The sequence below is a fragment of the Seriola aureovittata genome, chromosome 9 (genome assembly GCF_021018895.1).
Source record: "Seriola aureovittata isolate HTS-2021-v1 ecotype China chromosome 9, ASM2101889v1, whole genome shotgun sequence".
NCBI lineage: Eukaryota > Metazoa > Chordata > Actinopteri > Carangiformes > Carangidae > Seriola > Seriola aureovittata.
Genome location: NC_079372.1, coordinates 27148711 through 27171232, shown reverse-complemented (window position 1 = coordinate 27171232; position 22522 = coordinate 27148711). Strand labels below are relative to the sequence as shown.

At 41.5% G+C, this 22522-nt stretch overlaps 2 protein-coding genes across 2 annotated transcripts; one reads left to right on the top strand and one right to left on the bottom strand.

The window, feature by feature from the left end:
* The first annotated feature begins 1035 nt into the window (after nt 1-1035).
* gdi1 (GDP dissociation inhibitor 1) lies at nt 1036-8727 on the top strand. Its single transcript, XM_056384321.1, has 11 exons — nt 1036-1331; nt 2438-2545; nt 2744-2843; nt 3003-3137; nt 3243-3441; nt 3739-3870; nt 3982-4081; nt 4252-4423; nt 5169-5313; nt 5465-5519; nt 5822-8727. Exons 1-11 carry the CDS (start codon nt 1287-1289, stop codon nt 5972-5974), a joined length of 1344 nt encoding a protein of 447 aa, XP_056240296.1. The 5' UTR covers nt 1036-1286; the 3' UTR covers nt 5975-8727.
* Nucleotides 8728-8825: 98 nt separating this feature from the next.
* itih6 (inter-alpha-trypsin inhibitor heavy chain family member 6) lies at nt 8826-22413 on the bottom strand. Its single transcript, XM_056384318.1, has 17 exons — nt 21714-22413; nt 20724-20759; nt 18445-18599; nt 16775-16885; nt 16412-16659; nt 15517-15686; nt 15274-15390; nt 15001-15172; nt 13260-14876; nt 13103-13135; nt 11953-11970; nt 11809-11856; nt 11666-11695; nt 11449-11493; nt 11232-11345; nt 10743-11126; nt 8826-9650 (listed from the first exon to the last, which is right to left on the bottom strand). Exons 1-17 carry the CDS (start codon nt 21825-21827, stop codon nt 9388-9390), a joined length of 3675 nt encoding a protein of 1224 aa, XP_056240293.1. The 5' UTR covers nt 21828-22413; the 3' UTR covers nt 8826-9387.
* Between the last annotated feature and the right edge of the window lie 109 nt (nt 22414-22522).

Genomic DNA, 22522 nt, shown 5'->3' with positions numbered 1-22522 from the left:
AATAATACAGCCATAAATGTTGGTAAACCATACACACATAGGCTTTCACTTTCTGATAGATGATCAGGTTTGCAGTTAATAAAAGGTTCTACAACCCATTACATTTGCAACTCTAAGTGTTAATAAGCAGTTTATAAATGGATTTTGGCCCATATGTTCTGCAGCACCTTTCCAGAAGTAGTCAAACAGCCCATTGGTGAGGTCTCCCTAATGAATAAAAGAGCTAAAAATACAGACAAAGTGTCATACTGGAGGAGGATTTTCCACAGTCTGACAACCCAAAAGTTGTTCTTATTGCTGGATTATAAGATATCTATAAGGCATTAGTAAATGATGTATCATTACCATTAATAAATCCATGAATTACATCCTTATAAACCCCTTTATCAATGATGCTTTTCAGACAGTCATACCAATAACAGTGGCTTTCATAATACTGACTGTGCCGTTAACAGACATGTAGTGTGTATAATGCAGCTGAACTCTGCTCTTGTGAATGTGAATCAATGACAGGTACACCTGGCAACTGTCCATGGTGCTGACACATTTAAAATTTGACTAATTTCACTATTTGCACCATTATAACCCACCACCCATGTATGACATTAATAAACACAGTGAAATGGAAACAAATACGCAAAAAAAAGTAAAGTAAACTTTTAACATTTTTTGTATTGAAAAGGTCTGCGTGCGTTCAGTCAGTGAAAGCTACTCCCATCCACACAGCTGTGGTGGCGGAGGGATACCGCTGCCTGCATCATCCACGCAACGCTGCGCCTACAACTGGAAAGGAAGGACAGAAAAGAAAATAGAGAACACACAGACTTATACAAAATGTATTAAAAAAGAAAAAAAAATTGTAAAACACCAAGCCAAACTCTAAACCGAAACTGAACATGTGCACAATCGCTCGATAAAGCCAGCTCAGAGCCGGGCTTCCTATTACACACAGCTTTTCGGTTTGAGTCCATTGTGTGGCAACATGGGAAGAGAGAAGGAGGATGCGCACTATTTCCCGACGCGCAGTGACATTGTTCTAGAGTGCTCCACGATCAGGGCCATCTTTGGTCGTCCTCGCCGGTGACAGTGTGGACAGTATATTGCATTGGTCATTAATGCCTAATGATTAATAAATAATATCTAACTTTGAACGAGCCGTTTGAAAGCAGTCGGGCAGAGACAGAGAGCCAGTTTCCCGGTTGGTGGACTCACTGGCATTCTTTCCTTCAATACCCTTCATTTCTCAAGGCAAAAAGAGGGCGAGACGGGAGAGGCGGTGATACAACATGGATGAGGAATATGATGTGATCGTTCTGGGCACCGGACTCACAGTAAGTGGTAAAGCTTCATTTGTTCCGCACAGAAAACAGAGCAGATTGATTGTGGGAGCTTTCCACAAGATGACTTTATCCAGACTACGGGCCCGCTGTCCTCTCTTCCTTAGCCCAGGAGTGAAAGCCTCCCGCATCCCTGTGTGCTTGTGACATTAGAAAATCCTGATAAGAGATGCGCTTCAGAAAAAAAAAAAAAATCTTTAAATGAAGCACTCGACCTGCTTGTGCATCACAGGGAGGAAACAAAGCTCCGGGAGTTATATATTTTTTTCATTCTCCCGGCCGGCTTCAGTGTTGTGTTACACCCTGTAGCATCTCTTAGGCGTAACCCCACAGTGTGTCATGGTCCCCGTTGCATAGACAGGCCTCCATCCTGAGGTTGGCGCAGGCCTGAGCACGGGTTTATTTAATGACTGAGCCTTTCACTGCTGCCACTCTCGCCGCAGTTCCCTTCACTTATCACACCCACCTATCACAAACATGTCTGACACATTTTGTGCAATAATAATCGAGGGTTTCACGTGCGTAAAAGTCGACATTTTGGTAGTTTTTTTGAAAGGTATCAAATATCCTTTTGTCACCTCGATGTCACAATAACTTATTTATGATGTAACAATGTCATTCGGACATCATTATTAAGAATACTAGCAATTATTATTATTTTTTTATCATTCTTTTTTTATTATTAGTTCAGTGGATACATGGGTGAAACAATCCAGTCGCGCATGCGCACAGCGTGCCTCCTGTCCTCCCCTGCAGCCGTCTGTCAAACCCTCTCAACTTGCATTTACACTCATTTACCAGTTTGTTAGGAACACCTAGATAAAACTAATGCAGTCTAACACCACAGTCCTGCAACAAATCCCCTCTTCATGAAGGTTATAATGTTCAATTTTGTTGCACCTGTTTTAGAGAGGTGTTGATTCAACTTTATGATCATTTTGGAGGATGCAGTTCGTTGTGATCTTGGATTGTATTGCATTGTATTGAGTGAGTCCCGAGGGACCTCCTTTTCAAGTGATTTTTATTTGGTGTCTTTTCATTTTCAAATTGATGCTACTTTACAGAAGATAATGCTGGGTATTAAATCTTGTTTTATGCAGGAATGCATTCTGTCTGGGATCATGTCTGTGAATGGGAAAAAGGTTCTGCACATGGACAGGAACCCCTACTATGGTGGCGAGAGCTCTTCCATCACCCCCCTGGAGGAGGTAAAGGGCTCCTGGGATCTATAAAACCAATCAATATATTTTCATGTCCCTCAGTACATCTCATTTTGCTTCCAGTGTCATCAGCTGCTGTTTTACTGTCTCCATTTATCCTCCGTAATGTCTCAGATTCTGTGAGCTTCATAGATTTCTGTTGCACAGGATGTTGCTCATGTCTCTCTTTCTTCTTCTCTTCCACAGCTGTACAAGCGCTTCAGTCTCCCAGATAGCCCGCCTGAGTCAATGGGTAGAGGAAGAGACTGGAACGTCGACCTCATCCCCAAGTTTCTCATGGCCAATGGTCAGTCCCCCATCACTGAGTCTGTATAGAGGGAATATATAACCATCAAGCTCTCATCATTTGTTACTGAGATAAGAAATTTAATACAGAAATAAGGAATTAACTAATCAGACTACATGTAGATGCTAAAATGTAACATATGTCTGTGTGTGGTTGCAGGTCAGCTTGTGAAGATGCTGCTATACACAGAAGTGACACGGTACCTTGACTTTAAAGTGGTGGAGGGAAGCTTTGTCTACAAAGGAGGAAAGATCTACAAGGTGCCGTCAACCGAGACTGAGGCGCTAGCTTCAAGTAAGTCGCTTGAATATGTATCGTCACAATTTGTATGATACAAAGAGAAGAGTGTTTAAATCACAATTAAATCATCAACATTAAGGCCTTTTGTGATAATTCCAGATCTGATGGGCATGTTCGAGAAGCGAAGGTTTCGCAAGTTCTTAGTCTTTGTGGCCAATTTCGATGAGAATGACCCCAAGACCTTCGAGGGCGTGGACCCCAAAACCACAACGATGAGGGATGTTTACAAGAAGTTTGACCTCGGCCAGGATGTCATTGACTTCACCGGCCACGCCCTGGCCCTCTACAGGACAGATGAGTAAGAACAACAAACCTCTTCACAACCTGTTAACAATCCTTAATACCTTAATTTAACAGGTGCCTTTATAATTTCAACACTTCTTTATTGGGCCATAGATGCTCTAATGAAGATGTAACAAAGCTTGAATTAGTAACTGACCACCTCATTTCTGATACACTTCATTTTTTAAATAAGCCACTCACACACACACACACACACACACACACACACACACACACACAATGAGTAGGATTTTTTTAAACAAACATTTATGTAGGTCAGGATCAACTTCCTCTTGTTTTTCTTCTCTGTCAGCTACCTTGATGTTCCCTGTTTGGACACCGTCAATCGTATCAAACTGTACAGTGAATCACTGGCACGGTACGGGAAGAGCCCCTACCTCTACCCCCTGTATGGACTGGGGGAGCTGCCGCAGGGATTTGCCAGGTATTTTAATAGTTATTGATCATTATGTATAGATTTGTCTTTAATATTAAATACAGAAGTACAATATCACTCCATGATTTAACAAGTCTTATTCACTTTTATTCACTATAGGTTGAGTGCAATCTATGGAGGAACCTACATGCTGAACAAACCAGTGGATGAGATAGTGATGGAGGGTGGACATGTGATCGGAGTGAAGTCTGAGGGCGAGGTACAGCAGAGTTGTTCTTAATTATTATGCAAATTTAACAATTTAATAATAACAAGCACTAGAGTGGATGCACAGTGAGTTTATTCACCCTGATACATTCGCTCAGAGGAGATAAGAACATGAGCCCTGTAAGATGTTGCATGCATGTCGCTGTCTCCTTCGTGCTGCAGGTGGCTCGTTGTAAGCAGCTCATCTGTGACCCCAGCTACATCCCGGACCGTGTTCGTAAGGCAGGTCAGGTGATCCGCGTTATCTGCATCCTCAGCCACCCCATCAAAAACACTAATGACGCCAACTCCTGCCAGATCATCATTCCTCAGAATCAGGTTAACCGCAACTCAGGTGAGGGTCATTGTCACTTTTCAGCGAATACTCTAAATGTTTAGACGCAGTGTCACAGAGTGAAGTTCTTAGAAATTGGAGCAATGACACAGTTTACAAATGTAATTGATTTGATTTTAAGCCCTGGAGCTATGGAGCTCACTTATGGAGACACATGACATCATGCATATTTCAGTCTTTCACCCTTTCAGAGAAACAAGTCAGTTTTAGTGTCCATGTCCAAATGAGCTGATTCTCCTTAAGCACTAAAAAATTTGATTCCATGTCGAATGGTTACATACAAGCATTATTTTTAACTCTTAAAACTGCTGTTATCAGTTATCATATATTAATAACAACATCATATGACTACTTGTATGTGAAACAGGTCGCTCTAACACACAGAGAATTATCCTCCAGCTCTGCAGTGCTCCTCAGCTCGACAAAACAGTTTAGTGTCTTTCAGCTCATTGAGTTGATTTTCTGATCTGTAACTTCACTGTTTTGGTTCATTCTCATGGCTCAGCGTTTCCAGATGCAGCTTGCAGCTGGACCTGCAGTGTCTTAATATAAAATGACTCCAAATTAATGATATATCCTGGAGTTGTACTGTATCTAGGCAGGTGTTTGCTAATAAGTTCACCATAACAGCTTCATAATATGTCACTGGTGTGTTTAGAGTTTATTTCTTCTGCCCCCAAATGGCCGAAAAACTCTCCTCTGCTGAACCTTTCTCCTCCTTTTAACCCTTTTCTCAATTCTCCAGACATCTACGTGTGCATGATCTCCTATGCTCACAATGTGGCGGCCCAGGGGAAGTACATTGCCATAGTCAGCACCACAGTGGAAACCAGCGAGCCCGAGGCTGAGATCGAACCGGCCCTGGAGCTGCTGGAGCCCATTGACCAAAAGTCAGTCGCACTATTACTTCTACTGATTTCTTTCATTCAAAATTTCATGCAACTCGTTTTTAACAAACAAGCAGATTGACATGATATAAAAATATTTAAGAATTCTTGTGATTCATAACTGTATATATTTAAGGGAGTTCTTTTTTTCCAGGTTTGTGGCTATTAGTGACCTTTATGAGCCCACAGACGATGGTACTGAGAGTCAGGTAAGACTGTTTTCGCCAACAAAATTGCAAGATAAAAACCTATTTCCTGAGAAAAAACAAAATGATTCTCATGGCCAATATTTTAGTGGTGTCGTTCTATGAAATATCTGAAATGTCTCAACAGCTATTAGGTAGATTGCCATCTAAACCTGCTAAACATCAGCATGTTTGCATTGCCACTGTGGGCATATTAGCTTGCTGATGTTAACAGTTAGCTTAAAGCCTCGCTGTTACTAAATACAGTCACACAGAGCCACTAGCTGAGCTGTAGATTCTCAGTCTTATTACTTTATCCTCCCCAGGTCTTCGCCTCAAGGTCCTACGATGCCACCACTCACTTTGAGACCACTTGCAACGACATCAAGGACATCTACAAACGTATGACCGGGAGCGACTTTGACTTTGAGAACATGAAACGCAAACAGAACGATGTGTTTGGGGAGGATGAGCAGTGAGCGGGTAGTGTGGGGTTTCCCGAGAGAGAGGGCGGGGCTGGGAAAGGAGACGGGGCGAAAACGGGGCAAAACAGGCGGCAGAGCCTGCGGCAGAGGGGCCGGGGGGTGTGTGGGGGGGCTGCCTGAGCAGTGCTTTAAAAAATAAAACAAATGGGGTTGGGGGTCAAATTAAAACATGCAAGAGCGTGGCGTAGAAGAAGAAGAAGGGGGGTATTGTTTCTGGGCTCTGCCCGCCCTGAGCCGTTTGCCTCCTTTTCCTTACTCCCTCTCTCTTTGACACGCGTTCAAACACATAAATGCTCACAAACACACACACACACACATACACGCTGTTCCAATACTCACACTCCCTATCTCTGTCACTGAAAAGCAGGGTTGATATGGTCTTTCATTCCATTGTAGACTTTACAGTATAATCATGTCTTAACTATTATCTTTAGAGGTGAATTTATTACTTGTTGTTGGCGATTTTCAAAGCATTTCATTCTTTCTGTAATGTCTCTCTCCTCATATCAGAGGTTGGCGTGGATGGGAAGTTTTGATGGCATTGAGAGGTGCAGACCGCGAGCTCTGACATGAGAGACCCTGTAACGGCTTAGTGTAGAATCCTCTGGGAGGGTCACCTCCAGTTGACATGCATGCATCTTTTACACACAGTAGTATTGTACATAGACTCAAATGACACTGCGGTATGAAGGCTGGACCATTCCACGCATCGCTCCTGTCAACCCTGCTTTCACTTTTCTCTTACTTGGTCTTTTACCTGTGTTAATTCAATAGACGCCGCTCCTTTTGGCAAAATCTGTTGATCGGGCAAAGAAAAAAAAATGTGATGAAAAGTTACTTATAAATGGGCTGTTCTGTCAACTGATAGTGCTCACTTTGCAATGCTGTTGTGTTTCCCTGTGCTAGCAGGCAAGCTAACCAGTGGCTATTAATTGTCACCCCCTCAAAAAAAAAAACAACTGTTGCTTTGTTTTTCTCTGTTTTGTGATGTCAGTTTTGAATTTCAATAGTTTCTAACATTTTAAATTATTGAAGAGTTTTATTTCTATATATTTGGTGCACATTTCACTGGCTGAAGTTATGAAGTTTACAGCGCTGAGGTTGAAACTGTGGTCTTCAAGCTGAACATAAAAAAAGGGAATGTCGGGAGCTATAGAGGAATGGAGGGGATTTGTCTGGTTCTGGGTAAAGTATTCTGATTTGAAACGAGTGATGAAAACAAAGCTGATTGTGGTAAATGATACACGGCTGAGATTGCGAGGAAGTGCACCATGGTTGGGGGAAAAAGAATGTATGCGGAGAATGTTGTTGATCTGACGTTTGCGGAGTTTCACCTTTGAGTGAAAAGAAGGCGAAGACTGAAATTTCAGCTCATAGTGAAAGCACCGGATTGTGTCTTGGTTGTTTCAACCCTTGTGTGTGTGTGTGTCATTGAGATAAGTAATTCCCCTTGAAAAACTCAATCTTATGAAGAACTGTAGTTGTTAAAATAGAGGGAAAAGCTGGAATCTCCCATCCTTTTAAAAGACTTTGTAGCAAAAGTATGAAGCCACAGTTACAAGTGCCGCCCCACGAGAATGAACCAAGATGCTTTTATTTGGTTGCAGCCTTAATTTTGGGGTCTGATTCAAATGTTTGGGCCCTTTCAAAAAAATTTGACTGCTTTGTTTTAACTAACAGTTAGTGGCAGGTCAGTCTTGTGCCAAAAATGGTGTCGCTGTTATTGGCAAAACTTGCTGGCAATGTTAAAAGTTCAGTTTGGTCGCGCTTGTTGCTGTGCAGATCTGTCTGAATACTATGGAGGGGGATATTGTTTTCTACACCTGAGTGGAGGCAGCTCCTCATATATCTCTACACAGTGCACGCACTGATCTGTGGCTCAGCTTGTTACACATCAATAAACAAATAGATGAGACGCTCTGATCATTTCCTTTAAAAAAGCATTTCACTTTACCCACCAGGACCAGTCCCTTAACAACTCGTTTGGGGTGTTGACGTGTCTTATTGTTATGCTCTATTTATTTGAATTTCACTGATGTATTGAAAAAGGTTTTTATGTCAGACGCATATACTACGCTGTTAGTTTATGATCCGACGACGAAATGGATTTTAAAAGTGATGCACACCGAAATTTACCTGTTTTTCGTTTGTTATTTGCTGTGTTCATGTGTTATGTTTACCTTAATTACCTTAATCATTCCAGTGTGGTATCATGATTTAATATGATTATTGAGCATTCCTAAGAAACAGGTTTTGATGGAAGGATAACAGTCTGACATGGAGCTGAAATCAAAATCTAAACAGCTGTGTACTCACAACAGTTTCACAACCGTGCGTCGTTCAGAATTGTGTGTGGTCTTCATCCTGGAAACATGTTATTGGATTAAAACTGGAACACTGTTTACTCCTTGAACATAGATATATTTGAAGCCCTCCCTTCCCCTGACCTTTCCTCAGCATCAAATACTGTCCTCTCTCTTTTTTTTTTAATTTATTGAAAACAAAAGCCTAATGTGTGGTCGTACTGTTTTACTTTCCATCCAGTTTGGCCTTTGAAAAACCACTATTGACAACATCCCTTGAAATTGACAAAAGAAATAGTTCAGGCTGAGTAGTAGAAAACTTACTGTCCTTGTTTGATCACTAGTATGTGAACAATGCCTAATGTCTTGTGTAACAAATAAAACGAATTAAACTATGAATGAAATGATAGAAAAATAAAAAGCACATGGCAAACCTGGAAAAGACCCTGATTTTGTTCTGTGGTTCTTTTGCGTGAGTGAGATTGTCTATACATACATACAATAGTATTTTATATACACTTGTGCTAAAAATACAACTTACAGAATGATAGAATTTTAATAATTACACATTATTCTGAAGTAGAAGATTCTGGCTTCGCCTAATAATCATCCAATGATGAGATATAAGAATAATCTGAATAGATATCTTTGAAGTTGAGTTGGTGGTGCATGACATTTCGGAGCGAGCGCAAAACTGCTGCAGCACAAATGGACATGATGTGGTTGCCATGCGACCAGCAGAACATTGTGTCTCTGTCAGAACACAGAGCTTGATTCCAATTCAAAATCAGGAAAAGGCACAAAAGAATCATTCAGTCCTTCATTATACTTGTTGAACTATACGTCCCCATTATTCCTTCATTTGCAGCTTGTTTTTTCTTCACTGCAGTCTAACCTGTCACCCCCTCTTTTCCTCTTCAGCAACCACACCTGTGTTTCACTGCGCCTTACAGGATATCTGACAGCCTCATTCAGAGACTGTGGCAACATGTCATTTTAGCCTCGTGGAGTCCCAGTTCTTTTTCGTCCTTTGTCCAGTAACCACACCGTCATAATTGCTGTGACCTGCAGGGAGGCACCAATGTGGAGCTGACTCAGCTAGAATTACACACGATCCACCACGTAGCTGTCATAGGGATGACCCAGAAGTCTCTGTATCTCTGCCTTAGGCACCACCCAACACTTGCCCATGTGGCGTTTCCGCACCGAGTCTTTCAGCGTCTTATCTTGCAGGGTGACTGGCATGTGGTCTGATCCCCACCTCAGGATCCCCCTGGCTAAAACTCCCTCTTTGCTGGCTCGGTGAGCGCCTCCACCCACATGATCCTTCACCACCGTCACACTCATGTCAGTGTGTTGAAACTGGCCTGTAAGCAGATAAATGGTGGAACATAATTAAGAATATTTACTTAAGTATAAATTTAACGTACTTGTACTTTACTTGTGTTTCAATTTATGGCACTTTATAGTATTTCTAGGGAAATGCTGTACTTTCTACTAATCTACTTTTATTTGACAGTTACTTTTCAGAGATTTTATTTAAAATAAACATACTAAACTTAGAAAATACAATGCAATGGTAAAAATGAAGTCCAGTGTACCCCAACCTGTTTGACTTGTAGTGATAAGCTAAAAATACAAATGTGAAAATACTCAATTACAAGTAAGAGTCCAGCATATAAAATCATACACAAGTAAAAGTACATCAGCAAAATGTGTTTCAAGAATTAAAAGTAAAAATACTTGTATATAACAAGTATTTTTTACTTAAATGATTCTAATACTGTATATTATTATATTAGATTCTTGACATTTCTGCAACAGTGTGTAAGTAGGGTTTTAGTTGGTTGAGGTGGAGCTGATTTATGGGGTGCAAAAGAAAAGAATTTGCCTCGAGTTTATATTCTTTTGTTTTGGACTAACCTGTAATTTCTGCTTTAATATTTTATGATCTAAATGATCATTTAGCTCTTACAGAATTACTTTTGATACTTTACAAGAAGCAATCTCGAAGATCTGTGTTTCATTAACTTTGGCGACACCTATGGCCACATACGGTAATTGCAGGTTTGTTTTTGAACCTGCAAGCCAGAACATCACCTTCTGGCACAGTTCTGGCAGAACTGCTGGGTGATTTTGTCGGTGATTCATACCAGACACTCAGTTTATAAAACTGTAAAATGCAAGAACTTCTATATAATTTAATCAGTGACTCATAGGCCCAATCACCTTTGTCTTACCTCATTCGGCCATAGATAGTGACTTAAAAGATACTTATTTACATAAAAATCTTCTTCTATAAGTATATTTAGCTGATAATGCTTATGTATTTTTACATTTTTTAAGTAGTATTTTGCATCCAGGACTTTTACTTGTAATGGAGTATTTTTACATTGTTGTATTGGAACTTTTACTAAAGTAAAGGATCTGAATACTTCTTCCCTCAGTGGTGTACATACCCAGCAGGCCTTGGGTTGAGGCAGACAGCCCCCGTCCATCTGTGATGTAGAAACCCAGGTGAGCCATTTGTAGGTAACTGGGTTGTTTATAGTGGTGGAACAGGACCAGGAACCGCACATCCTTGGCCAGTTCAATCCAGCAGCTCCGATGGTTGTCCACAATAACCGTCACACCTTGCCTCATCACCAATCCCTGCTGATTGATGGGAAGGGTATCACGCCCTTCCCCTTCCACTACTACAGTGTCCAATGAGATTGTGATCATGATGCCACCAGAGCCACCAGTGGCTGTGGAGATGGTGAGGCGATTGAAGTAGGTTCGGGGGCGGTCTTCAACGCCATGCTTGGAGGGAGCTCCTATCAGTTGGCCATCCACAATGATCCCTTGAGGAGGAAGGAAACCCATGTATACAATTGATAATGCACCCAAAAAGTAATGCGGGCACCCAAAATATGTATATTATTACGACATATTGTTACAATGCATACCTCTGTCTGGGTCCTCTAACAGTCTGAGAACATCTTTAGCCCTGCCGTCTACTGTGAAACACAGGTTCTGATGCAGCTTTGGCAGCTGGACCACAAAATGTGGATCTCCATCAACTACAACAGACAACACTGAGCATTAATATGTAAATGCCCAAAAAATAAGAAATGACTTTTAGGGTGTAATTAAAAACAGATAAAGAAAGCGTAAGCTCTTGACCTGAAGAGGAGAAGACCCTCACGGTGCTCAGTCTAGATGGAGGCTCTAAAAGCACAAGACATTCAACTAAAGGACAGTCCTCCTCACTCCCAAGCACTGAAACCAATGACAGGACTACTCATGTATTGCAAGTGTTGTGTGGTTTCTACAATAAATCACATATTATTTTAGACATAGGACATAAGGCAACTCTAATCAGCAGCCACTAAATACTTACCAAATGATCCGGTGTCTGCAGTATCATCCCCTGAAAATATATCAGAAATATGTTGTGAGTTTTTATTTTTTTATTTTTTTTATTTTCAGGCTTGAAAAGCAGCTAGAGTACAGAGCTGCTTCTGATAAACATTTAAAACTTACAGGCATCATAGCTGAGATCGTAGTCGTAGTCATAAGTAGCGTCGTAATCTGGGAAATGGAGTTTAGGATACATTTTGATTCTCAACAAGGAATTTTAATCTTAGGGGCAACAACAGGATATGAAGTGTCAATGGTTATACTCACCTTTCACAAGGTCAATATCTATTTAACAGAAAAGAAATAAAACAATATATTACTGACTAGTTGGGTCCAATGCTGTAATTTAATTGATTATCTGCTATGACATAATTAAATTGCTGTCAGAGTATTTATTACATTTAAACAGACGTACAATACATTAACTCAATACTGCACTTAAAGGGGCTATTTGTAAGTTTTCTCTGCTATCAAACGTGGTTTCTTGCTGGAAGCAGTTGGTGGTGATTGTCACTTGACAAGAACTTCAGCCATCATTGTCCTCATAATATAAGAAGTGATAATTCTCCCACTGAGCAGCGCTACGTCTTCAGGGCAGATTGGAGGCTACAGTGAGTCGCTATCGGAAGATGACAAGACCGGCCGGGGCCGAGTTAATATTGGAGTTGATTTCCACCTCTGGAAATGCTGTTGGTGAATAAAGGAATGAAGTTTGATGCTGAACTCACAATGTTTCTTTAAGTAAGGAAACAGCTGTTAATGCTAACATTAGCTATGTAGCGATAGCAAAACTTAAAAAATAGCTCTTTTAAGTACAGTTCTGAGGTACTGGTATTTCCATTCCATTATTTCAGTTTGCTTCATTAATTTGACAGCTATAGATATTAGTTACTGTTCAGATTAAGACTGTACATTTTATAAGATAAATGATGAGCAATAACTATTTGAGGCACAAAGAGGTAAACATTATTTAGGTGATCAAAAACAAGAATACAAATTTGTGTGGCAGAATTCAGGTGTTTCTTCGGTCATACTGCAGTAATCATCTCATGATCCCTCAGATTTATCATGAAACCCTTTTGAGGAGCGCTGACCCTAGGTTGGGAACCGCACGACTAAGCTAACTGTGTATACAGTAAAATACCTGAAACATAGCCACACCTCAACCAGCTACAACAGTACAATGTTATGCATTGATGCTTCAGCATGACCTCTTTAAGCAGATTTTGCTGTTTAATTATTTCTTTTCACTTCCACAAGATTTTAAATTAAAGGACTTTTAATTGTAATTGTATTTTTTACCTACTTTTACTAGTAAAGGATCTGAGTCCCTCTTCCTTCACTGCATTTAAATGCATACCAGATATAATGCAATTTAAAATTGATTTGTTAATGTAGGGAGGAAGTCAAGTTTTACCTTTCCTCTGAATCTGAATGGAAGTAGAGACATCTAGTGGAGAGAGAAAAAAACATTCAGTTAGGGATAAATAAACAAAGTCTGCATGCATAATATTAAGTTTGTCACTCCTCAGGGCACAGAAAGGCTATGATTGCAAATTAGAAACAGAACATACCCAGAAGCCCTGCTGCCTCCCACAGTCGTGGCCCATCTGTTACACCAGGCATAGGAGCGAAGGTGGCTGACACCAGGGTAGCAATGCTGAGGTCTGTGTCAACACCTGCATTTGTGTTGTTGACTTCCGCAGCCGGTGCTGGTGCCGGGGTAGGGGAAGTGAGTGGAGACGACAGCTCTTGAGGCAGAGCGGTGGTGATTCCAGACTGAGGAACATCTGGAGCAGATGTGCTGCTGTTGTCTGCCTCAGTCACTTTGACAGGAGGGTGAGCTGTCCTCACTGTGCTGGGCTGTGGGGTAAGGTGTCTGCCGGGCAGGGGCGCAGGGTCAGTTCTGACTGAGCTGAGGGGAGGCGTTGTAGTGAATGTTAGCATCGAGGGAGTGGTTGTTTTCATGGCACCGGCCTGGGGTGTGGAGACTTTTCCAGGTGCAGGTGGTGGTGCTGTTTTTAGAGCATTGAGCACAGATGTGGATATCTTTCCAGCAGGAGGAGGAGAGGCAGGTTTGGAATCATTATGGGAAGGAGTGGGCTTTTTACCAGATAATGGTGCTGGAGCAGTTTTGATGGAGCTGGGACTTGTGGTTGTAGTTGTAGTTTTCTTGGATGGTGAAACCACTGTTTTTCCCATGGAAGTTGATGATGAGCCTTTTTTAGTTTGTGGTGTATTTGGAGGCGGCTGAGGAGGGTCTGGTTTTGTTTTGTTAGGCCTAGGGTTGGAAGGTGTGCTGGGCTTCTTTGCAGCACTAGCAGCTGGTATTTTGGTGGTAGCAGTAGTTGTTGTTGTTGTGGTTATAGTGGCTGCTGTGGTGGGTTTTGCAGTGGTTGGAGTCTGAGCTGCTTCATCTGTTTCTGGCTTAACTACAACTAAAGAAGTCACTGGTGTTACAAAGTTGTATTTGAGGGAGAGATTTGTGGCCTTTTCTGCCAGTAACCTCTGAGTTGCGGGGTCAGTAGCGTTCAGTTTGGCCAGTAGCAGCTCTTTGATGGTGAAATACGCCCAGAGACGATGCACAAAGCTGGAGATACCTTCTAAACCACCCGAACAGTCTAATGAATCTGCAGTATCATTCCCCTTTGCATGGGAAAGCATCACATCATTCTCCATCTTGACACGTTGCTTTGAATCAGTGGCAGACATTGACACCTTTAAATCTTTGACCCCTGCTTTAATCCTCCCAGCCACAACCAACTCCGAGCCTTGGAAGTAGTTCGGAAACAGGGAGCGGGTTATGTCAAATGCCTGATCATCCAGGTATGACAGCTGGATGTCTGATAGCAGAGGGCTGGCTACTTCATCATAGAAGCCCTTCAGCTGCAAGGCCGCATCCGCATCCTCGTACACCATCCGGGCTACGCCTCGGTTATCCAGAGCCAGGCGTTTCAGGAGGAGGAAGTCCGCATCATCGCCAAAGGCAAGACCAAATAGAGAGGCGGAGCCTAAGGCCTTCTTGGCATTACTGAGGATGGTGTCACCAGCTGTTACCCCGATGGTGGCTTCCCCATCAGTAAGGAAAATTACCAGGGGGACACGACGAGATGAGAGGTGTTTGGAAGAGCCCGGGGTCGGAGGGTTGACGAGCTGGGCAGCTGAAAGCAGAGCTGCATTGATATTGGTCCCTAAGACAAGAGTGGAACAATGGGGACAATGAGTGTTGAAGGTGGAGAGCAACCGCAGAATAAGGAAGTTAATGATCAGCTCACTACAGTGCCACAGCTCAGACAGTATCACATTTCGACTCACATCCTTCTGCAATTATCCTCTTCACAAAGTCTTTGGCGTCTCGTACATTCTGCCGAGTCGCCCGCACCGTTCGGCCTTTCTTCCAAGTGTGAACCTTGTCTGAGAAGGTGATGATGTTGAAGTGGTCGCCTTCTCTAAGGTCCCCGAGAATGGTGCTCATGGCCTGTTTGGTCTACTGACAGAAATGATTACAATTAATGACAGAGAACCCACATTATCTTTAGGGGTGGGGGGGTGCACAAGGTTTTGTAAAAGTGTGCTTGTCCACTTTACCTGTTTTATCTTGGTGCCTATCATTGAGCCGCTGACATCAATGACAAATATAACATCCTTAGGAACCACAGGAAGCCCCCTAGGTGCAAAGTAATGCACAAAGTAGCCATCATACACCTGAGAGAGAGCAAGAGTAGAGACGAGAGAGGGTGGTAAAAGGCAAACCAAAAGCACAATTCTGTATCTGTATAAAACATGCACACTCATGTATTTCAAAAGCCAGAAATGAAAAACGCTGCTGACCTGGACATCACCGATAAGGTCTCTGAGGTTCACATCATACTGAATGATGAAGTCTGCATCAAGACCCTTGGAGGAGACGCTGCTCTGCTGCTGCACAGTGGGACTGTAGCGAACTCGAGCACAGCCAGCACTCTGCTCAACATGAGTGGAGGGAGGGGGGTCTGCATCACCTGCAGTACAAGTTGGTTAATACATGAGTCAAATCAATCAATGCAGTAGCAATTAAACAAATGGTTCTGAAACATTTCCATTAAAGGAATAGTTTGGGAAATAAGCTTATTTGCCTTATCGCCAAGAGGAGTTGGATGATGAGGAGATTGATACCTCTTTCGTGTCTGTATGTCATAGCCAGCAGCCAGTTAGCTTAACTTAGCTTTGAGTCTGAAACAGTGGGAAACAGCTAGCCTGGTAACTAAATCTGCCTTCCAGCACCTTAAAGCTCAATAATTAGCAACCCAGGCAAAATCCAAAGCGTAAAAACAACAAGGGCAGCTACATGCCAGACAATTTCTTGGACTGACTTCTGGTCTTATAGTCTTATAGTCTTCATGGATTGTCTGGCATCCTCAAAGCGACTTCAAGACTTTGTACCTTTGGATAGACCCAGGCTGCTTCCTGTCTTTATTGTCAGTTAAGTTAACTCACCCCTGGCTGTAGCTATGTATTTACCCAACAGACATGACAGCCGTATCTCATGTAAAACTCATCACATTGCCATTTATTCAGTCAGGAAGTGATTCCTGAGTCTTCCTGAGAGCTTCTAATCTTAAAGCTCTGAATGGTGGGTACCTGGTTGTACAGCTACACTTCACAATATTGTAACAGAATTCAAGGTTGATTTTCTATTTTGAAAGCTCTTTATTCTAATAAACCGTCTTGTATTGTTAGATTTTACCTTTTGCAGTGTTAGAGAGCAGTCGCGTTGTCTTGAGAGGAAGGACTTTGATGAAACTGAGGCCCGTCCGCTCTGTTATACCTACGTCCAATGTCATGTTCTGCACGGCCTGGCCAGGCCTCAGACCCAAACTGAGCTCGTAGCGGCCGAGTCTCCGCGGTAACAGCTCTTCGTAGGTCAGAGAGAAGGACATCCGAGCTCCTGATGGTACGCTCACTGCCACACGAAACTTCTCAATCTCCCTCTCTCTGGAACATTGGCGTGTAAAAGGGAAGAAAAACATAGAGTATAACGTTTCAAATGAAACATAACTAAAATGAAACTAAAGGTTAGAAAAAAAAAAAAGTTTTGCATGTGACTGACTTGGTTGCGACAAGTCCAGCTGTTTTTCCTTGCTTCTTAGCAGCGTCGTATATTTTCCTGGCAGCAGCTCTTTCCTTCACCTGGGCCACATACACCTTGCCATTAGAGGTGCTGATGGGATACAGGAAAGACATAGCTCTCTGTGTGACTCACAGTGGCCAGATTATATTTCAGTCAGAAACACGCCTGGCCTGCATTGAGTTGTTAAGCATGATGACTTTATTTTTGCTCCTTGTATTTCCACAGCTATCACAAAGCCTCTTCACAAACACGCATCATGCTTGTTTACAGACGGAGTTCATACCACGTGAAGGGGGACGAGGGGGTCATAAACAGGTTGAGTGGAAAAGAGTAATTTCCCTCTAAAAACAGCGTTAATGAAGCAAGTGCTTGCATGCCAGCGATGCTCCAAGGGAGTGCCGCTCCGTGCTGCACCCACCAAAATCCCAACCAAAACCAATGCTCAAAATGGGACCCAGTTCACATAGTGCACGTCCCAGGCTTTGGTGACCACTGATGTCATTTGACAAGGTGCTAAATTAAGGTCAGGTCCTTTGAACAAATATATCCAAAGAGAAAAAACATCAAGGGCTAACTAAAATAAACCCACAGACTTGAAGCCAGCTCTTGTTTGAGACAGAGCAGAATGGCATGAGAGAGCAGAGTGGAAAATGGAGGCGCTTGTATTTATATGTGTGGCTGGCTGAGGGGGTAAAGGAAGGCTGTACATCAGTGACCTACACACAGAACACAGAGTTCTTAGTTTCAAACACAGATATGCCAAAGAACTTGCCACAGCTTTTTTTCCCCTCTGGGTATTTGGTGATGTGCAGACAGCCGTATGGGTGAAAATATGTATGTGTGAGTGTGTGTGTGAGATGTGACAGATTATGGTTGTAAAAAGCTTCAGGCTCACACGTACTTTAAAAATCTAAGTCTGCATCCATATCCTTGCACGTACAGTAGATGTAGGCGTGTGTGTATGTAACATATCTAAACTGGCACGGTGCCTTAGTAAACTGTGTGGGGGAGAAAAAGGGGGACTGGGCAAACTCCTGTTATTTTCTCTATTAAATTTCTGACTCGCATTTACAAAGCCTGGCATTCATCTGCCCTCAGGTTCCCCCTCCTCCTGACCTGCTTCCGCTCCCAAATCCAGCTCCAGGCTCGCTGTTTGGCCTGCAATGTTGACTTATTTGTTTTGTTTATATTTAGCATTTTTAAAGGAGAGCGGTTTCCAACCCTCTTAGTAATCAAATTATGCATCTTACTCCGGACCGGAATTCTAGTTCCTTACATAATTCCTCTGAAGTTTTATTTCTGGATTCTGACCATCAACAAGAATATTACTTTTCCTTATTTCAGCTTCTCAGCTTATAGCAGGGAAATATTATTTCTGCAGGAGAGATATAATACTTCCCTGCCAACTTCAGTGCACAGTAGGTGTGGGTACTTGAACTGTCAAAAGTCATCAACTTCATCCAAACACAAGTGAGAGAGATGATTGGTTACGTTTCCTGACTTTTACAGTGATGTTGGAGAGATAGGAAGTACAGAAAATGGAAGGAATATACACAAAGACCCTGATAAATAAATGGAGAAAGTATGTGATGTGTAAATACTGTAGGTAACAGTCAGAAATGGTGAAAGACAATGTAGGACGGACTTACATGGTGAAGTTGGAGATGAAAGCAGAGGAGGGCAGGTCCACCTCAAAGGCAGCTTCCTTGATGACGGGGAGCTGGTTCCATACTGAACTCTGGACTGTTGTAACAGCATAGCGGGACACCACTGAGCACCTCACATGGTAGTCTGTCACCTTCAGCTGGTAACACAACAAATACATGATTAAATCACTTTAGGTTGGAGGAGAAAGCAGTTACGTTGAGGATTCATGGGAAATTCTTCATCCCATAGGCATCTGAATTAAACTTATTTGGATCCAGAAAAGTGTGGAGTCATCTCCACAGATTACAATTGTGGGTTCATGCCAAATATATATACTGCTGTGACACATAACTGATAGTCATGGATGTTTACTTAAACCCACATAGGAAAAATAAACCTCACACGTAACTGTTTTGCTTTTCCCCCCCATCTCAGTCTGTCCTGCGTTGCTCTGATGAGTCAGTGAAACAACACACAACAATTCCCTGCATGGTGTCTCTGCCCTCCTCTTGTTTACTCGGGTACTGCTGGCGCCTGCTGAGACCAATCTGGTCAGTGCTTGCCACATGACTGCAGGATGAGGCGACAGGCAGGAGGAAGAGAGCCACATCAGCCCTCCAGCATGCTGGTATTTAGGAAAGCTGTGGTTTGTGCTATACAGACTGAATTACTGTATGTTCTAAAGGAGCCGCTTCACAGTTGACACAGAAGCAAACTGAGGGGAAACCACAGTGGAGCTACTGATGATTCCCTGAGAGGTGATGGTGGCTCCTTCCCTGTTTGTGAAGTTTGTTTTGTAGTTCACTGTGTATAACGGAGGGCAAGACCAGGACCAAAGTACACAGCTTTAGTTCTGTTATTTTTGTATGTGTAGCTAGTGATTCCATATTTATATGATGACTAACCCATTCACAGATTTGATAAGAAGAGTAATGCTTTAGATTATAGCCGGCAAGAAAATGTGTAAATATGGAGTAGCAAGGAAATAATAGTGATACCAACAGGTAGAAGTGAAGAAGCACAGGAGGCAAGGGGGTAATAATGTACTATTAGGGGGACCTAATTACCTAATTTTTCAATTAGCTGTACATGTCACATAATTATTGAATTATTAAGGTAAAAACAGGGACCAGTGCACATATCCTATCTTTCCTTTGACTACAGCTACTTTAAGAGAAGGAGTCAAACTACATGTGGCATTTAATCTTAGTTTAAAGGAACTATATGTAAGTTTTCTCTGCTGCTGAATGTGGTTTCTTGCTGGGAGCAGGTGGTGGTGATTGTCACCTGAGAAGAGCTTTGGCTATCATTGTCTTTATAATACGAGAGGGTATTATACGCCCTCTGAGCAGCTCTACGTCTTCAGGGCAGATCGAAGGTTACAGGGAGTTGCTATTGGGAAGTGACGAGACAAGTCAGGCCAGGGCTAGCTGGTTAGCAAGCTAACATCAGAAGAAGAAAACCTGATGGAGACCAGAGTTAACATGCTGTTGCTTTCCACCTCTGGACACAGCTCTCAGTGAGTAAAGGAATAAAGTTTATAAGGTAAACTAGACTGGTAAGTAAACAGCTGTTATTGCTAACGCTAACTATGTAGCTATGGCAAAACTTACGAATAGCTCCTTCATGCCTATAATAAGATACACTATAATTACAGTTAAAAGTGGGTGGACAATGGAACACTTTATTTTAGAGCCCAGTATTTAATCAGCGTTTTAAAATCATAAACATAACTTATAAAAATATAATCTATTTCATAATTATAGCCATAGAGGAACGTTCTTCTTCCCAAGCCAAGCCTGTTTTGTTCCACAGCAACAATAATATAAAAAATAAATTTAAAACATTAAAATAATTGTAAGAAACACCATCAAAAAAAAAATAATAATACATTGCAATTTCCAAAGTAATTTCTGTAAATATCTTACATATTTTTTAATCGATGTGATGTAAATCATTTCATTTCAATATCAAAACTATTATCCCATTGTTCTTGTATTGTTCACTACTGTACCCTGTAATTATTAAATAGGTACTCAGTGATTCAAAAAAGTTTAAGGGTGTAATTTATTTCTATTTTGAACACTAAGTTGTTACCCACTTATTCCCTATAACCATTCATCTTCTTGTTGCGTATATACACGTATATATATATATAATTATTTTACTGATAACCTTTAAACACCAAATAAATACACAGTAATTTTGGGGCTGTAATTTAAAGCTGATGAATATTTAGCATTTTATGTAAAGCACTAATATACAAACTGCACAAACTTACCACTGGTTTCGTTGGTTTGCTTAGACGTTTTATTCTCTGGAAAAGAAACAAGAAAACAAGTCAATCAAAATGTAAAATGTTTAATAAGAGAGGCCAATGTCACATTGTAATGATAAGGTGCTTAAAAATACCACGATTTGGTCAAAATGCCTCCTTTTTGAAGTAATCCCCACAATCTGACTACGTGAGGGTTGGGTCAAGATTTTGTGTCAAAGTAGTCTGAATCAAAGCCATTCATGAATGGAGGGGAAGTGGAACTGGAAATAAATGCTTTCACTGTACACAGGGCCAGTGAAGGTGCATGGTTTGGTCTCAAATGTTAATTTTGCACACAAGTCACTGCTGTGTCAATACATTACCACATATCCTAGTCATTGCTGGGAATTTAACATAAACAAATAACTTTAAGAGTGGAAACCCTTTATATGGGACATACAAATCATATCATTTACATTAAAAACAGGAGTATGTGGAAAGTTCTGCCTGTGTGAGCCATTTGCACTGGTTTGTATTAGAGCTGCAGAAGCTCACTTTAGGAAACAGGGACTTGTTGGTCAGCTTTGAATCAATCCACTTCCTCACACAACCTCTCTGTTAAATGACCCTGTTTATTGAAAAAAAAAATGTTAAAAGTTTTTTTCTTTTTAAATAATGATAATTCATCTGACCCACATATCATCTAGGGGTCATTTAAATGTGTTAAATTGAAAGAACATGACATTTAGATGGGGTCATGGAGACATAAAACAAATATTTGATGGAGAGGAGTTTACTGGACGAGATAAATTAATTGAATAAAAGTAGAAAACAAACAATTGAAACTGGAGAATTAATAACTTGAGCATGTAAATGATTTCATCAATAAAGAAGAGGCAAATGCACTGGTCATTTCTTAAGACTAAATCGAGAATAACATTAAGACCCACTCTGTTCTCTTACCTAAAGGGGTGTGTTTGAGTTTTGACTCACAAAATAAAAAGAAATCCTCACCTGTAAAAGAATATTTGCTCCAAGACGAGCTTCATAATCCCCTGACAATCCCTCTTGCACATAGAAAGTGAAGAAAACTAGAAAGCAGTGAATTTTTAAGTTCATCATGTCCATAGTGATTCAGATATAAGGCTCCAAGATGAAGTTGAATTGCTCAGTGGTCTCAGGTTTATCAGCGGGTCTGTAGCAGCTCGTTTACAGCAGGACGCTGTGCACACACTTCACATTTTACACCTTATGTTTTTTCCAAGGGGCAGTCTTTCCCCTCCCTCACCTCGGGTTAGTTTAAACTGCTCCACTGCGGCAATAATAACAAAGAAAGATGTCGTGATAAGAAGTAAACATCCGCCGCCAAAGATGACAAAAAAAAAGTTCAGTGAGAAAGTTGCGTCAGTCCCGCTGAGGGAGAGAAAGCAGCTCCCAGCTTGTGTTCATGCATACTGGAAATTTCGCGGACTGCTGCCACCGAGGTCCACGAGAAATGAGGGATTATTAACCCCTGCTCGACTATTTGAGAAAAAGCACCCCGCTACCAAAACACCTCCTCCTTCTCTGAACTCTGTAGGAGTGCTCTGAGAAATTCTCCAGTCTGAGTTATATTCCAGAAATTGTTCCCGAGTGCGAGTTTCCCTTGAATATTCTCCTTCACAAAGGCCCATTATTGACTGAGAGGAACAGTACGTTGGTCTGTTGCGGAATCATTTGTTAAATTTATCTTAGCTTCACTGTGGGAGAGTGAAGAAACAACTGAGCTGCCAAACCAACACAAACAGGACTTGTAATGTGGGTCTATTTTCTGAGCAATAACA

Excerpts from the sequence above, each read along its gene's own strand:
- gdi1 (XM_056384321.1), top strand. The coding sequence starts at position 1,287 with ATGGATGAGGAATATGATGTGATCGTTCTGGGCACCGGACTCACA. Across the intron at positions 2,546-2,743 it reads CCATCACCCCCCTGGAGGAG|CTGTACAAGCGCTTCAGTCT; the intron begins GTAAAGGGCTCC and ends TCTCTTCCACAG. Across the intron at positions 5,520-5,821 it reads ACGATGGTACTGAGAGTCAG|GTCTTCGCCTCAAGGTCCTA; the intron begins GTAAGACTGTTT and ends TATCCTCCCCAG.
- itih6 (XM_056384318.1), bottom strand. The coding sequence starts at position 21,827 with ATGGACATGATGAACTTAAAAATTCACTGCTTTCTAGTTTTCTTCACT. Across the intron at positions 14,877-15,000 it reads GAGGATAATTGCAGAAGGAT|GGACCAATATCAATGCAGCT; the intron begins GTGAGTCGAAAT and ends CTCTTGTCTTAG. Across the intron at positions 9,651-10,742 it reads CTCAACCCAAGGCCTGCTGG|GCCAGTTTCAACACACTGAC; the intron begins GTATGTACACCA and ends ATCTGCTTACAG.